The 18,818-nt window shown below is 26.8% G+C and overlaps 1 protein-coding gene across 1 annotated transcript in view; it reads right to left on the bottom strand.

Moving 5' to 3' along the window:
- LOC101239667 (phosphatidylinositide phosphatase SAC2) overlaps positions 1 to 18,818 on the bottom strand; it is a 65,118-nt gene that overhangs the window by 24,426 nt on the left and 21,874 nt on the right. Inside the window, exons 8-15 of the mRNA XM_065793943.1 lie at positions 12,388 to 12,444; positions 12,064 to 12,292; positions 10,209 to 10,276; positions 7,785 to 7,896; positions 6,551 to 6,618; positions 6,293 to 6,331; positions 5,708 to 5,793; positions 3,182 to 3,259 (exon numbers count right to left, since the gene is read on the bottom strand). Coding sequence (XP_065650015.1) covers positions 3,182 to 3,259; positions 5,708 to 5,793; positions 6,293 to 6,331; positions 6,551 to 6,618; positions 7,785 to 7,896; positions 10,209 to 10,276; positions 12,064 to 12,292; positions 12,388 to 12,444 — 737 coding nt within the window. The remainder of the gene's footprint in view (positions 1 to 3,181; positions 3,260 to 5,707; positions 5,794 to 6,292; positions 6,332 to 6,550; positions 6,619 to 7,784; positions 7,897 to 10,208; positions 10,277 to 12,063; positions 12,293 to 12,387; positions 12,445 to 18,818) is intronic.

Here is an 18,818-nt window from a genome sequence, read left to right as displayed (position 1 = left end):
TTGTAGAAAGTCTACACTATGACATTGTAGAATGTCTACAATATGACAACGTAGAATGTCTACACTAGTGCTGAGCACAAAATCCGGATCAATCCATATCCCGATTACCGATCCGGATTGAAACAAAAGTAACAATCCGTTTAATCTGGATTAAAATACCAAATCCGGATTATGATATAAATCCGGTTTATTCAAAAAAAAAAAATACTTGGAAAAATTAAATATAAAATTTAAAAAACTCAACACTAATATAAACATTTGGTGAAAATTTAAAGTATTTACATTGAGTTACAACCATATAAAAAAATCAAAATCAATTTTGTCGAAAACTGTTTTTGCGTAAAAATTCCCATTTTCCCCGATTTTTTTGAAAACTACTGAAATATGATATAGATGTAGGTAAGTACTCTGCTTAGAAGTAAGTATCAGACCTTTTATTCAGTTCCTGACATCCGTAAGAGACTAGACTACTAGAGACAAGAGAGTACCCAATACCTAATAGTTAATACATATTAAGTATTTTAGTAATGCACAGGACACAAGATTACAAGATGTTAATGTTGTTGAATAATATTGATTGAGATAAATAATTGACAATATAATAATAGGATTGTTTATAACATAATAATAACACAATTTTTTATGAAATATACACATATTCGTGATTTTACGAGCTACAAAAATGCGCAAACTATGGCCATTTAATCGTGCATTATTCGATATTTTGCCGAATATTTATTTTTTCATGCCGTACTAGTTGGGTCTCCTAATTCTAATCTTCATGGGTTATTCTATTATCATGTGTATTATTGTTGTTCAGAAGTGCTATAAATAAATATTGTGTGCGTTCTACAACGAGTTATCAGATATCAATTATTATTGTACTTTTATTAATATTTAATAACAGTCATCAGTCATGAGGCAATGTTATTTATTTTCAGTACTCACTGTTCTGTCGTTTTTTGTAGTCTACTAGTTACTAATTTACAGCTCAGTAATTTGTTATTATATTAGTACTTATTACATATCGTATCATAATTTGTATTATATCATTTACATTTGTTATTTAACTGTTGATATTTTAAACTTTACCTATTAAAAATGTCTCAAACTTGGACAAGTTTTACCAAAGGTATTGAAGAACACAACAAGCACTTAGTATTTTGCAATGCCTGAATTTGTATGAATTGCATACAAATACACACATAACATCTCCTTTTTTTATTAATAAAAATAGTAAATACCTACTTGCTACTTTCTAATTCCTAGTTCCTACCTTATAGGTGAGTATCTAATAATAAATTGTGAAAAACTCGAAAACCCTGGTGTATTTGCTATTAGGGGTCTTATATTGAGTCGATTGTCAATAGATCCGAGATCGTAATTCGAATTATTTAGGTTGATACTTGATAATAATGAAAAAATAACTGATTATCTCAAAAACAATGAAGCCGGATTGGATTCGAAATCCGAATCAACGGATTGAATCCGAAATCCGAATTGACGGATTGGATCTGTGAATCCGGATAAAACGGATTGATCCGAAATTCGGATTAAATAATTGTAATCCGTAATCCGGATTGGTCAAAATAATGCCCAGCACTAGTCTACACCATGGTATTCTAGAATATTTACACTATGACATTGCAGAATGTTGAGAATTCTTAACTACCTAGTATGAATGCTTTTAACTTATAAATACAACTTATCTATTTATCAATTCTTGGTTGTAGATTTCAATATTATTGCACTGATAAATATAAAAATTTAAGAATTGCAGAACTAGACCCATTTAGAGCTAAAAGGGTTGCTACAGTAGTTATAACCTATAAAGATACTTCTCCTTATGGAACTATTGTTTTTAGTCAACAAACTTAATGTTGGAAAACTTAATGAGTGGAAAACTTAATTAATAAGAGGTATAGTTGTTCTGAATGAAAAGAAACATTTGTAAAACTTTGTAACAGTTTCTGTAAATGTTAGCTTTTTGTTATATCCTTCTTTATCTCAACAACTATTTCACGAGACTCTCTATTAAAAACCTTTGTTTTGAAAAATTCATAATAGATTTGTCTGAAAGATGTCAGAAAGATCAAAATGTCTACTGCATCAGCCTTAGTAATCTACTGATACCAGCATGATAAGACATCATAACAATACAACAACTTTGCCAGCTTAAAGTTGGTAATCAATGGGGGAGGTTTACTTTTGAAGTAAGTTTTGCAATGATCATATTTGAAGAAAGAGAGAGAAATTTAACTAAGCAGTCCTGTGAAAAAAAAATCAAACTGATATATCCTTGGTTAAAGAGCAAATGCTAACTAACATTTCCTATTGATTTTGCTATTGCTACTTGCATTTGATTCATACTTTCCCAGGACACATCACCGAGACTTTTTCAAGACACACCAGAGACTTATCAAACTTAACAGTTCCCATCTGTCGAATTCAGTCAAATAACAGCAAATATCAATGTTGTTAGTCTAAAATTAAGAATTCAAAGCTTACTGTGTTCAACTACAAACCTTTAGTTTGATAATGAACCAGCATTCATGGTACATCAGTTCTATAAGTGGCATACATAAATTAAGAGAACTAAAAAATGTAATTAACTTGTTACTTCATCAATTTCTTGATCAAATGTTTGAAAATCTAAAGTCATTCTACCAGGATCATGCTTATACTTCTTCAAAACATTATCTGCATGACTTATGTTGCTTTAAAACATTTTTAAAAAATGTTTCAAATTACAGGAACATTTTATTCCACAAGTTTTCCTTTTTCTAATGAGTAATTTCAATTCACTTCTAATTCCAATCTAGCTTAATCTATAGGGCTGAAAATGGCTTTATTTTCGATGTATAAAAACTTAAGATAAACTTGTTGCTAGCAATGCTAGCATAAAATATTACTTTATTATACATATCTTGAACTGTCCAATCAATCAATATATAATATTCAATCAATATTCATGATTTTTAGTAGAACACCAAATATTTTTGGTGCTTCAAACAAAACTAAACTAATATAAATACAGAAATAAATTGATATGTCAATATATTGCATTAATTAATATAATATTTAAAAAAATATGTTAATATTATTGCTATTTTATTATATATTTAAAAGATATTTATTACATATTTTTAAGATAATCATTGCATTAGAATTAGAAGATTACCAGTAAAATCCCATGGAATCATAGAGATCTTTTAAAACATCAGTAAGTATTGAAACATTTTCAAATTTCATACCTCTGCTAAACATAAAAAAAGACTAAAAATAAAAGTTTCATATCATAAAAATTTATTAAATAAATGAATTTTTTGTTTAATAATAGAAGCTTTATTTATTTAATAAACTTTTATGACATGAAAATGAATAGACGTTAACTACTAATATATGTATAGAAACTTTGTATATCACAAAAAAACAAAAACAAAAACTGTTGAAACAATTATAAACCTTAGAAAAAAACACCAAAGAAGCTGATCAACATTGTTAATAATTTTTTCTTCTTTTTTTAAATTTCATAAAATCTTTAAAATTAATAACATATAGTTGAAAGAAACTTGCAGAATCATTAAAACATTTAGAATGAATAAGGCACGATAAAAGTAAAACTTGTAATCTTTGAATTTTTAGATTTAATCTCGATTTTTCATTCTATTCAGAATTATGGAGACTTTATTTTGCTAAGGCATTTTATATATTCATTATTTAAATATATTAAACATAACACGAGCTATAATATTATATAAAATCTAATAATTTTTTATAAAATCTAATAAAAAACATTCCAAGTTTTTGCACATAAACCATATGGATAATCCTTTATTTCTACTCATAATGTAACTGGTAGAAGTTAATGCAACAATTGAAAATATGTATTTAAATATACAATACAAATAAAACTGAATTTTACTGAACCAAAAGTATCTGAAAACATATGAAATAGTTGTTTTCTAGTTACTAGACTGCTGTAACTATAGACAATTGAACTGTTTACAATTAAGAAAAAGAGCAAATATATTAAAAAGACATTTTTAAAATGAAAAACAAGTGGAGTGTCTCTATTAGATTTGGATCACAATTTAGGTTGCAACAAAAAACTTGAACTTTCTAACAATGCAGCAAAAAACCTTTGGTCTACAATTAAGACTCAGTTGAAAAGATTCTATATCGTAACCATTGTCGAAAATATCCCTCAAATTTTTCATAATGAACTTGATAATATTGTGAATATATCTTAACACTGATAAAAATATTTTGCTAGAAAATTTAGTTACTCCACCTAAGCAATGTTTTCTCATTGCTTAGGTGAAGTAACTAAATTTTCTAGGTGGCATTTCTCAGAGCAGTAAATAAAATAACAGAATTTCTACTGTTAAAAAAACTACATAATAAAAAGAAGATAAAGGGATGGGTTAAAATTATAGCTAAAAAAACACTACATAATAAAAAAATTACCAAAGAATTGAATAAGGTGGTAATGATGCAAATAAGATTTTTGAAATGATTGTAAAACTTTTTTTGAATTGCAAATCAATATACTGTATCTACTTTCTGTAGATTCTGGATAAGACTCAGAATAAAAAATATCCATGATGATTAATCTGTTTCTATGTCTACAAGAAACAGCTTCTTCACTTAAAAAGACACCAAAAGTGTAATCTAAAATCCACTTTATTTGTTGCCATGCTTTTTCTTTTGTAAAGCATGCAGAATATAGCTTGACGTAGAAATAAAATTCATAGAAAGTTTGAGCTTACATGGCAAAGATATAAATGCAGAATATTGTGGAGATATAAATGCAGAATATTATGGAGATACAAATGCAGAATATATCACAAAATGCAGAATCACAAAGATTATGAAGATTAAAAACTGTTATTGTCAATTTTGTAAATAAATGATTATAATACATCATGTTAAAAAAAACGTGAATGAAAACTGTTAAATCCTTTAATTTCAAATAATAAAATATTTAAGATTAAAAAAAGTAAAATAAACATCCACTGTTAATTACTAAAAAGAAAAAATGAAATACCAGTCAAAAATTGCAGGTGACACTGAACAAACCTAGATCTAGGAGACAAAATATTTTACAAAAAAGTTAAAGAAGATGGTAATCAAATCTTGGATATAATTGATATGATAAGATATTGATGTTATATATGAGCACTGTTATAAATGCTGTTATTGTTAATAATGTTAAACACTGCTATAAAATATAATACATAATTTTATAACACTGTGGAGCTCTCTCTATGATTAAACCGCTGGTCAAGACTATAACAGTAGTTTGAGAGACATTAAATAAACTTAAGTTGTTGAATATGTAAAAATATTATACAGTCCACCACTAAAATGCTTATAAGAGGCATAGGCATTACTATTAGTAACAAACTTGTAAAAAAAATTTTAAATGATGTTGATGACTAAACGAACCAGAATATCAAGAAATTATGACAAAAACTCAAGGAGTGAAACAGAAATTTGTCACAATATGAAATAAACATGATATTTCAAAAAGATTTTAATATAATTGAGAAAATCAATATAACTTTAATGAACTTTAAACATCATTACACGATGTTTACTGTAGTTTGAATTTTTAAACTACATTTTTATACCTTGATTAAAAATATTTTGCTTAAAGAAAATTAAATATTTAGTTATAAAAAAAATCAGTAGGAAAACTTACCAATACTCATGAAAATCAAATATAAAAAATGTCAACTGATCACTGTTGTAAGTTAAAATATGCTCCAAATAGTTGTCAGCAATAATCTTTTAAAACAAAATATTATTGTTCAGATTTGCATGAAATATTGAATGAATAAATTTAAATAATACTTATAACAATAACGATAATCAGAGACAATAATAGAATAAAATTCAAAAATAAATAATAATAACAAACTTAAAAAGTTATATATTTGAGTAAAGCATAGATGCAGTTCTTTGTTTATTGGTCATAATAGTTTGTATAATATGTATGAAATAGGTTCACTATTTGTCAACCTATTTCATACATACAGTCAACCTATTTCATACATACAGCACACGTAGTGGTGTGCCACACCACTGCAGGTATGTAATTTATTACTTGGATGCTCAACTAACTTCAATTTTATTAAAACATTAACACTTACTAACTATGTTTTATAAATAATAAAGACAAATAATTACAATAAAGTAGATTTCTAAAAACAATATAAAAAATTTGGAACTGTAAGACAAAAATAAATAAAATTAAAACTACAAAGAAATTTTTAATAATACCAACCTTTTCTGTCCCTTTCAACTCAACTAAACTTAAGATAATCTGAAAACAAAAAGGTTAAAGTAAAAATAATAGAACTAAGTTAAATAAAAAAACATAAGTAACGTTGGTATAAAAAATCTAAATTATCCTGATGAGGAGAAAAAATTGTAAAGTGAGGTTGTGGGAGGGAAAAGTACTTAAATATTATAGAGTACTTAAATATTATTAGAATAAGTACTTAAAGTATAGAAAAAGTAAAGAAAAAAATGAGGTACTTACAATTTTATTATAAAGAGACAAATCACTATCAAAATGTTTGGCAAAGGATTTTTGTGATTCCTCATAACCTACATAATATATAAGCACTATAACATGCACTGGAAATATATGAAATTGCTGTTTTAAGTTGTAAAAAACTCATTAAAGTAAAAAAATTAAGTCTAATAGCGCTAGAGTGTATATATATATATATATATATATATATATATATATATATATATATATATAAATATATATATATATATATAAATATATATATATATATATAAATATATATATATTCATGTATATATATATATATATATATATATATATATATATATATATATATATATATATATATATATATATATATATATATATATATATATATATATATATATATATATATATATATATATATATATATATATATATAGCCCTGCATGGATACATACAGTCTGCTATAAGATAGTCAATGTAGCAGCTCTTTCTTGTAGCAGCAGGCTATAAGATAGTCTATATGGCAGCACTCCTTTGTAGCAGTAGGCTATAAGAAAGTTGATGTAGCAATACTACGCACATGTTTTACAGTAAAAAAGCAACACTCCTCACATATTTTGCTTTTTGTCAATCGATGTAGCAACATTCCTTATATGTTTTCAAAATATTATAAAACAATAAAAAAACAAAAAATTAAATTATAAAAATTTAAATTATTATTGTGTATAATTTTTTCAAAAAATTATACATAATAATAATTATTTTAATTGTTTTAACTTTTGAAAGACACTAAAATGTCGCCTAATTGTTGATGTCGCTTAAATGTTAAAAAAAAGCATTGAAAGAGACTTTTTTTACTATCAAAGTCTCATTCAACTACGATATAAGGATATAAGCTAGATAATAAACTTCCATGGCTAGTATCAGCATCATCATAATGAGCTACGTATGAAACATGTTTTTATGGCATTACAAGGAAATAGCAAGAGTCTTGAAGAAACTCTTTTTAAACACTTTTTTAAGCAACATTTTCAAAAATTTATACTGGTTACTCAAACTTTGGTTACTTGGTTACCCTTGTGCTTAATTGTAAGGAGGGAGACAGATCAAATTTAATTTTTTTAAAGTTTCCACCCGCAAAGTCATTTTATAATGAATCCTCATTTTATCAAAATTTGTTAACTTAAGCAAAATCTATCGATTTTGAAATCACAACTACTACAACTTACTTGTAATTAAATTTAAAACTTACTTCGATCAATTACTGGCATTGGCCTATATTTTAATCCTGGTTGACTCCAATAAATAGGTACTGAGCCTCGAAGTTGCACATACGATATGATATGATTCAAGACACATACAATCTAAAAAATTAAACATTCATTTATCATTTATGTTTAAAATTATTTTTACAAATTTTAACATTATGCAATTACCTATCATTAATAATTGATAGGTAATTGCAAAATAACTTAGACTTGACAGTTATAGCATAATAAGTAACATAACTTATAACATTATAAGTCTCAGAAGAAAGAGAGCTGGGAGAGAATTTAAGAACTTCAGGGAATTCAGGATTCAGTGGCTGTTAAATATTTGCAATAAAATACTGTATTAAAAACACTAAATAATTAAAACAAATTATAAAAGAGAAAAAGATACAACCTTACCACGATGGGAGAGTAGTTCAAGTATCAGACATTTTTCATACTGGGACAAATAAAGATTTGTGGAGGTAGAGAATGGTATCAGGAGTAAAAAAAAATGTGGGCATGATAAAGTGAGGCAACTTTAGCAGATGATAACTTTGTAATGGATTGTATATAGGGTTTCCATGAGAGGTCAGTAGTGAATGGCAATTCAAGAAGACGTAAAGAAGACTCAGTTAAATGGTTGCTATTTACTAATATAGGAATGTCAGTATGGTTGTCAAAACTTGTGTAAATGCCTGCCAGGGTATCTGTCGAACTAATGGATGGATCAATAAAAAAATCTTTTTTACTCATTTCTACCTCTTTTATACTTACATCTAAATTTTAAATGTTATGTTACAAATTGATGAAGGCTATTTCCTTAAAACAATTTAGTTTTTTAGAATAAACTTTGTGGTAAAAAGTTTATTCTAAAATAAAATTTTTCAAAAAAAGTCTATACTTTTTTAAGAAGAAACTGGAAACATTTCAAATATAATTTGCTCAACTGAAACTTAGATTTCTTTGAATGAACTTCAAAATAGTTATATTATCCATCCTCCAGGTTTTGAAGGAATTTTGTCTGAGACAAAGACTAATAAATGGAGTTCAAATAACTTTCCAAAAAACTTTCCGAATGCTTTAATATTTTCATAAAATCTGATGATAAAGAAACCATAACTATTAAAATTTTTAACAAAAAAATCTTCTTTCTCATACCAAGGATTTTAGGATCTTTTTTCTCATACCAAGGATTTTAGGATCTTCTTTCTCATACCAAGTTAATATCGTTAAATTGTTTTATTACGATTAATGATTTTAAACTTGAAACATGAATCAAATAAAATATTTGATAAAAAAACTGCCTGTTAGTTTATTTAAGAATTTTAATAAGAACTTCGATAAGAATTTTAAACTTATCGAATAATAGGTAATAGTTGTTTGATAAGTTTAAAACTTATTAAATGACTGTTATCCATTATTTGATAATTCTACCCGGGCAATAACCAATGAGCGGGTACCCGGGTACCTGTCAACAGCCTTAAATGTCAGCAATATTGCATGACATACATAACTGAGTTGTGTTGGAGTTATAATTCACCAGCCAATGCAAGCCCCAGGCTGTTACTGAAAAGAGATCCGATTCAAGATTGGTTGCTAGATCTAATCGACCTAAAAATGAAGACATTCTGTTGAGACGGTAGTACTTAAGTCATCAACTGTTGAGACGGTAGTAACTTAAGTCACCAACAAAAAGAGCCACTTTAGATGTAAGAATGCCCGAAAGATTATTAATGTAGTTAAAAAACAATACAGGACCAAGAATAATACCTTGAGGTACCCCAGAAGTTACTGAAAATGAAGAAGAGTGTTGGCCTTAAAAGATGAATTTAAATCTGCTGTTAGAAAGAAATTTGATTATCTCAAAAACTTATATACTTAGATACAGAGCTAGCAAATCAACCATAGAGCAAGAACTATGACAGGAATTTTGTCTGGACCACAAGAATAATATATACATCAAATTATAGGAAAAGTTCTTTGCAAATATTTCTACTTTACTTATCCTTAGGAGAGGTTATAAGATCAGATCAGGAGGTATTAGAGAATGAATTATTTTGATCACTTGATAAAAATTTTAGAAGAAATTTTTTCAATAAATAAATCAATAAATGCATTAGTATAGTATATTTAATGCCATCTTTAAAATTTTTATTTAAATATAAAAAAATCAATCTTTAAAAAATATTTAGTAAACTTATTTTGGGGGAGTGGATTTTAAAGAATTTGGAAAAAATGTGATAGCTGGTGACAGTTATGAATGCATCAAAAATAGCTTAATGCATAGTGTAGAGCTATATAAAATATTTGTGAAGTTTATGTTGCATTAGGGTTAAATACTTTGTTGTTTTATATTTTATATCTTATATCTATAAACTTTAATAAACCTATATCTTATAAATAATATTCATTATGTCACAAACTTGTTCTGTTTCCACATAATTTGCAACGTTTCCATCATCGTCAACACCACGACGTTTGTAACGGGTTCCTTTAAGAGAGAAAAAAACAGACATTAACTTTATTGTTATTTATAATAATAACTATATTATTTATAATACTAACTTTTAATTTGAAATTTTTGACACTTTTACTTAATTATAGATTTATCTTTTTGAGTTAGATATAATAGTATAAATACATAACATTTTAAAATAAAAATAAAGTTTAAACAGACTAAACAATCTATATAAAAAAATAAAATAAAGAAATTATCAATTTCTCAATAATAAATTAGTTTAAAATGCCATACATTGATAAAATGTCAAAATAATTTCAAAAAAAAAATTGACTTATGCAAAAAATATTGTAAATTGGCATTCTCATCCTTTATAATTAATATATATTTTTCACGGAAGATAAAACTCCTCAACATCATTGCTCAAATGTCATATATAAATTTGTGTGTAAAAGTTCTAATGTTTGGTATGTGGGTCAAACCACTCAACATTTGAGTAAAAGAATTAAGGAACATTTAAAATTACAAAAAACTTCTCATATAAATCAACATATTTATTCAAAAACTAGCTGTTTTTTTTTCTCTACATCCACTGAGGTGGAAGTTACTGGAAGAGAAAAGATTAAGTTTACAGAGCAAGATAATGATTAATAGACAACTTTGAAGATTGCTAAATATATGAATCAGGAAAACAAGATAAGGGAAGCGAATTCCAAAGAACTGATGTTTGAGGAAAAAAACAAGTAAGGAGTAAGAAAGTGATGAGCACGATAAAGAGATGCAACCTTAGAAGATGCTAATTTTGCAATGGATTTGATATATGGTCTTTAAGAAAGACCGGAAGTAAGAGTAAATCCTAGAAGATGAAGGGTTGATGATTCATTGAATACATTGCCATTCATAAATATAGGAAGATCTAGATTATAAATTATTTGTGCTTTATTTATTATTTATCTGATTTCTCAAATGAACTTTCACAAACAAAAAAAGAAAGTTCTAACTAACACCTGATCGGATATTTCCAGTTACCATCAAAACCATAAATGCTTTTTTCATTGCTTTTTTATTTTATTGATAGTATATTGTTTAATCTCTAACCTTTAATTACAAGGTAAATTAAGCGATAAAATTAAAAATACAAAGAACTTTGCTCTGAGAATCTATATTTAAAACTTTTCTTAATTACAACTATTATGTTGTTCTCAAATACATCTTAAGATTTTTTAATTACAACTATTATGTTGTTCTCAAATACATCTTAAGATTTCTTATTTACAACTTTTATGTTCTAAATTCATTTTACGTTTCTCAATTACAACTTTCATCTTCTCAATTACATCTTAAAAAAGTGTATATATTAAATAGTTTTTGTATTTAACAGTTTTATACTTATAAATGATTATTGTATAACCAATATATATATATATATATATATATATATATATATATATATATATATATATATATATATATATATATATATATATATATATATATATATATGTATATATATATATATATATATATATATATATATATATATATATATATATATATATATATATATATATATATATATATTCATCTTTTAGCTGCAGTACCTTTTATTGTTATCTAAAGTTATTTAACAAAAGATTTATCAAAAACAGTGTTATGCAACTGTTCTATATAAATATTCATATTAATAAGTAAATGGGTCATACTGCAATGTGATTCATGTATCAAATCTGTTGCTTGCCATAAAAAGTGAAAGAACTCATAATAAAAATAATGGTAAGCATTATTCACAATTTAAACATCTCCATTGATAAAAAAAATACCTGCCCTAAATCTACTTCGACGTGAGATAACAATCAAATCATATTCGTCATCCTTTAGATTTTGTCCAGTATTACATCTTCTACCATCTGTAACATCTTCTTCCTCATCACTTGAACCATCTTGGTTTTCACCATTACCAAATGAAAAATCAGTTGAACTGATATAGCAGCGTTGAATTTGGACGAATCCTTGGATGACTGGAACCACCCAAGATACAGCTAAAGGATTCTAGAACATGTACAATGTATAACAAATAAAATATTTTGATTTAACTTTATACAGAGATTACGCCTTTTATGATTAAAAAAAAATTCAATAAATACATCCGAATCAATTAGGTCCTGTAACATTGGCTTGTTCCAAAAGAAACGATTATCTGCCTATAATAAAGAATGTTAATAAAAATAGTGCAAACAAACAGAAACAAAAATAAAAAATTAAAAAGATATTAAATATTGATACAAATTAACTCTTAAAAAAGTTGCAAGCACTACCAACAAGGTTGCAAGCACTATCAACAAGGTTGCAAGCACTAAATTGTTTAGGAGTTACAAATAAATTTGAAAACAAAATAAAAAATGCTATAGACTTGATATAAATAGATTGCAAATATTTATACAAAATATCATATTCCCAGAATATAATCTTAACATTTTTTTGTGATAACATTTTAAATAGTATACTTAATATTTTTTCAAAAAATTTCCATGTTGCTTCTTCACTTATTGCTGTTTTTTATTACATTAAATATTTCATAAAACGTTCAAAGAAAAAAGTAACAGCATTAAAAACAGGGACATGCTGGGTCAAAAAAAAAAAGCCATACAGAATTTTTTTAACATTTTACATTGATTTTATTTCGGAAAAAGGGTTATAAGCATTTCATAAGCAAATCAAATTTTGTTAAAATTATTTTAGTAATAAATTAAAATGCAGCAAACATGTATTTTGTAAAAATGCTGCTAAAATGTATTTTGACTGCAATTAAACAAGCAACACTAAAAACTTATAATACAAATAAACTGCTCATTTTAAACTAATATAAATATAATTTTATTTAAAAGCGAAAATTTATTCATTTTAAAAGCAACAACTATGTTAATTTCAAAAGCAACAACCATCTTCATTTTAAAAGCAACAATTATATTGATTTACCTTTGAATTTAAAATTTCTAATATATTTAAAAAAATTGGTTATTTTTAACTAATTTTTTTTTTAATAATAATAAATGCTATTTTACACATTTTGACATCATTAAACAAAGCAAGTTCTATTTTGTATAAGCTGAAAATTTTATCTAAAAAACAGCAAATAAAGAAACCATAAACATTCATTAAAAAGTGTAGGTGAGAGCGGGGTTAGTTATCAAATTTTTTTCATTTTAGACTGCTTATATTTTATTTTTCATTAAATCAAAGCCAAACTTTGCACAATATGTTTTGTTGTTAAATCATTTTTCAAAGACCTCTGCTGTGTGACAACCAATCCCAACCATGGGGTTGGTTGTCAACTCTCTAACTCCTAACACAAACCTTGACAAATAAGGTCACTGCGCGGAGAAACAAGTTAAGCACGGTACTTCCAGGGACATAAAATAATCCTAATTTTAGAATAACCTTAATATAAATAAAGAAAATATACTTAGTTCAAAGAAAATACTGAAAACATTAGCAAATGATTCAAAACAGTAGATACATAAATATTCTTCATCTTTTTATAAGTATTCTTCATCTTTAGATAAATATAAAACTGCCAAAGTGCTTTTTTTAGCAAAATTCGACAGCAATTTTTTTTTAAACTATTCACATGTAATTTAGGATTTTTAGTCTTACCAGTTTGCTTGCTTTTATCATTAGTAAGCCATGCATTGACAGGGGAGTTAGTTAGAATCATAGTTAAACACTTTTTCCTCATTTTAAAGAATATTTAAAAAGAATAATTTAAAACTTTTATTTGGTAGTTCTGGTTGGCAAATTTCTTTATTTAAATCAGCATGTAAAGAAAATGGAATTTGGGCAATCAGTTACATATTTAGGACAATAATCAGCATCAGTAAAAATATCAAGATTTAATGGGGATATACCCATTGCAGCAAAACCACTTAAAATATTCTTGGGAGATACAGCCTGTGATACAGCTTGTGATGTCATACTTTTGAATAACATTATATTAAACAATTAAAAAAAAAAAACTTGCACAGTTAAGGTAAATGCAACAGCCATCCCGTTTTATTTTGTGACAAGTAACCCCTTCTATATTAGTAGAAAAACAACTCTAAAATCACCCAAAAGCATGTAAATATCATGAGAATTTTTTTTTATAACATTTCTCAAATGAATTAAAAACTTTATGTAGATTTAAAACACAATAAAATAATTTTGTTTAGAAAAAGAAAAACTCTAAGTATGTGAAACTCAATTTTACACATCAAAAACACATAAAAACAAACAACTTTTTTTCTACACGCTAAAAAAAAAGAAATTAACTGTGAAAAATTTTTTTTTAATAAGGTTTTTGTTGCACGATTTAAAAATTCTAAATCTTATCTAGATTTTTAGTAATAAATTCTTTGAAAACCTACCTGCATGACAACCAATCCCCTCTCCCCTACCTTTTTTTTTAAGTTTTTATTCATCATGGCCCATCTAAGGTATACAGCCGAATATTCTGCATTTTTGTCAAAAAAATAGAAGACCAGTTTTTTTGCGGTTTTGAATGTAATAATTGTACAATATAAACTCAAAGTTCTTTTAGTAGAGCAAAGAACATTGTCTTAAAACAAAATGTAGAGACAGTATTTTCATTAAATGTCAATGAGGAATTACAAATCATAAAAAGTTAAAAAAAGTTTTGTCAATATCAATGAATACTTACAAACCATAAAAAGTTTAAATGATAAAGTTATTTGTAAATATGCTAAACTGTATGCCAACTAACTCATCATACGTGAAAATAAAACATTTTCAGTCAAAAAATACTTTAAAACAAGGAAAGCAGGCTAAAAGATCCTGCCTAATAAAACAAGGATAGCATTCTAAAAGATCCTGTTAATAAAAGATTATATACAATACCAACTCTACATTCAAGTGTCATGGACAAATAACTATTGCAAATAATTATGTATTTATGAGATTCTTGTAATTAGTCATCTCGTCATTACTGTTTTAGAATGTTTAACGATGTAAATACTAAAAAAATATTGAGCACATAATTATAAATACATCGCTGGTATGGTATGTAGCTACCAAATGTTAAAACTTAATTATATTGTATTTTACAAGTTATTGTTTAATACCAGAAGTTATCGTGATAAATAATACCACATGTTGAGTTATTTAATACCACAAGTTATTGTTTACATACCATAAGTTATTGAGATTATTATACAAGTTGCTGAGCGCTTATACGAAAATATTTTACAAGAGTTGTCTACTATCTTTACACTGTGTTTTTTTTTATAGTCATAAAAATGCCCTGCATATGTATGTTTAAACACTTTACTACTTACATACAAAATCATGCAGAATCTTTTTTGCTTGTTTGTTTGTTTTCATTTTTGAAGAATTTTTAAAAAATTAAGAAACAAAGCATACATTATATCACCATTAAAAATTCTTTTGAAAGATTTTCCATTGCTTTTTTTATTGAAAATATATTTTGATAATATTGGCGTAATATAATATGCAAAATTATTACTCAAAAATAGCCCAAATGTTGCAAGATATCTGCTTAATATTTGAAGAAATTTATATGCAGAAATATACAGAATTCTCTTGTGAAGCAGGTCTGAACTTTTCGAAAATGGTATATGATTAAGTAATAACTTTCTGTACATAATAAAAACTGCCTCAGTTATAAAAATCTATAATGATTGATTGAGAAATGAAACCATTGAAACTTTGACAATTTTTTTTTAACAGTGCTTTTGGTGTGCTTAGTGTGCAATAATCATGCAAGTAATTTTTAAAGATTTAACAGATTGCTATCAGAAGATAAAAATGGTTTTAAAAAATCTTATTTTATAGAGTTGTGGATTTACTTTAAAATAAACTATCTAGACTTCCCCCCATTTGAGTATACTAAGTTCAAAGATGATAATACAGTTAAGCAGGAAATTATTTTAACAGCAGATTTATACAAAACCTCAAAACTTACAAATAAAGTGTTAAATTCAGGAAAATTTAAACAAAATAATAAAAACCTAAACTTTAATTAGCTATGGCATTGTGGATAAAAATCTAATACAAATCTGTTTACTCAGTTGCAGTAGTAAAATAGTTCTTTTTAATTAAATATCGTTTGAGCTATGATTATAATTGTATCAGTAAATTCAGACAGCATCAGTAGATGAATTAACTATTGGTTACTTAAAATTTTTTGCTCCGAATGAGTTATTAAAATCAGAAGTTTATTTGAATGGTGATATCAAATAAATTAACAATTAAAAATATTTTTTCAACAAACTTTTGCCTCCAGTTGCCCTCTTTGAAGATAGTATCTGTCAGAAGTAGTAGAGAAGACATCTTCCATATCTATATTGCAGGTTATATAGCAAAAGGTTTAAAAATGGTTTAGTAAATGTTAACAGATAAACAATACATTGACAATTTATGTTTGTGAATCTTTTTCAATTTTATAATTTACTTTTAATGTTATTATCAATACTGATTTGTCATTCTGAACAACTGCTCAGTTTGTTTTGAATTTATTTTGCTTAATAAAAACTTACTTTGTTCTGAGCATCTGATACTGAGAATAAATCTCTTACAAACCAGTAGTATATTACAGAAATATATTTTATATATAACTAATATATTTTTTAATATTAAAAAGAAGTAATCACTGATAAAAATTGTGTGGATATTATAGTTAATTTATAGTGTTATCTTTTTTTAAATTTAATATAAATATAAAGTTAACATAAGATGTTTTTATTAATGTGGAATAACAAAATGTATCAACAATACTACATTCTTAGGGCAAAGTCAATTTTTATTAAATAAAATTTCTATTGAAAAAAAAAAGTAATTTCTGTTGGAAATTTTCTTGCTGAACAAAAAGTAGTTGCAAGAATAAAAATGTTTCTCATTAGTTTGTTTGCTTTTATTTTATAGCATTTTTATTTTTTTAATGGCCTTCTATTTTTTTGGCAAAAATGCGGAATATTAGCTTGCATACTTTAAGTAGACCATGCTTTCATCACCAAAAACGTTATCACTCAATAAACTCAAAATATGACAAAGTGACAAAGTAGACAAAATTATGTATGTATGCATGCATACATACACACATACATACATAAATACATACATACATACATACATACATACATACATACATACATACATACATACATACATACATACATATATACTACTGTGATCAAAAAGTAAGGTGAATTTTTTTATAAAATGAAAAATCTTTATTTATTCTTCCAAATCTGTATCATCCCCCTCAAAATAATCCCCCCCGGCCCCAATGCACTTTTGCCAACGTTTTTTCCAGTCTTCGAAGCATGCCGAAAAGTCCTCGGTAGGGATAGCCTTCAATGCGCGTGCGGATTCACGTTGGATCTCTTCAATGAACTCAAAACGATTTCCCCAGAGTGGTCTCTTGAGCTTTGGGAACAGCCAGATGTCACACGGTGCTAAGTCGGGCGAATACGGCGGTTGTGAAGCAACATGGGTAGAGTTTTTGACAAAAAACTCACGAAGAACCAGTGCTGTGTGCTAAGGCGCATTATCGTGGTGCAAAATCCAAGAGTTATTAGCCCATAATTCCGGTCTCTTTTTGCGAATAGCTTCACGCAAACGTCGCATAACGCTTAAATAATATTCCTTGTTGACAGTTTGGCCAGTTGGAAGGAATTCGTAGTGCACAACACCACAATAATCAAAGAAAACAGGCAACATGACCTTGATTTTTGAGCGACTTTGACGTGGTTGCTTCGGTCTCGGCTCGCCTTTTTCACGGTATTCACTCGATTGGTCGGTTGTTTCAGGGTCGTATGCGTAGACCCAAGTCTCATCGCCAGTAATAATTTGTTTGTAGACGTCTTGATAGTCAGAAAGCATTGCTTCACACGTTTTAACGCAACGCTCTTTTTCAAAGAAATTGAGAAATTTCGGCACCAAACGTGATTTGAGTCTTCTGAGGCCCAAATGATCCTTCAAAATCGCTTGCACCAACCCAAATGATATTCCAACCATGTCAACAAGGTCTCGAATGGTTAACTGACGATTTGCAAGCAATTCTTTGAATTTGTTGATGTGGCAATCATCAATCGAAGTCGATAGTCGCCCGGAGCGTTCCAAGTCATCAACACGTTCTCGGCCTTCTTTGAAGTCTTTGTACCACTTGTAAACATTTTTTTGAGACATAGTCTCTTCACCGAAGGCCTTTTGCAACATTTGATACGTTTCAGCAGCAGAAATATCATTCCGCAAACAAAATTTAATAGCACTTCTTTGCTCAACAAAATTAGACATCGTGAAAATTGCCAAATGCACTTTTGGTACTTCAGAAACAAGCGTAAACAAAAAAAAAATAATTATGAGTTTGACATGTAATTTGGCGCAAATGTAAATGACATTCCTACCAACTTAAAAATAAAAAAGATTAGACGATTCGAATAAGGCGGGAAGTTTAAATTAAAAATTCACCTTACTTTTTGATCACAGTAGTACATACATACATACAGAGACGGCTCTGAGCATTTCTTAGTGTGTGCAAAAAAGTAAAGTCTTTTATTAA

The sequence above is a fragment of the Hydra vulgaris genome, chromosome 03 (assembly GCF_038396675.1).
Source record: "Hydra vulgaris chromosome 03, alternate assembly HydraT2T_AEP".
Lineage (NCBI taxonomy): Eukaryota > Metazoa > Cnidaria > Hydrozoa > Anthoathecata > Hydridae > Hydra > Hydra vulgaris.
The sequence above is the reverse complement of the archived record's forward strand: the minus strand, read 5'-3'. Positions and strand labels throughout refer to the sequence as shown.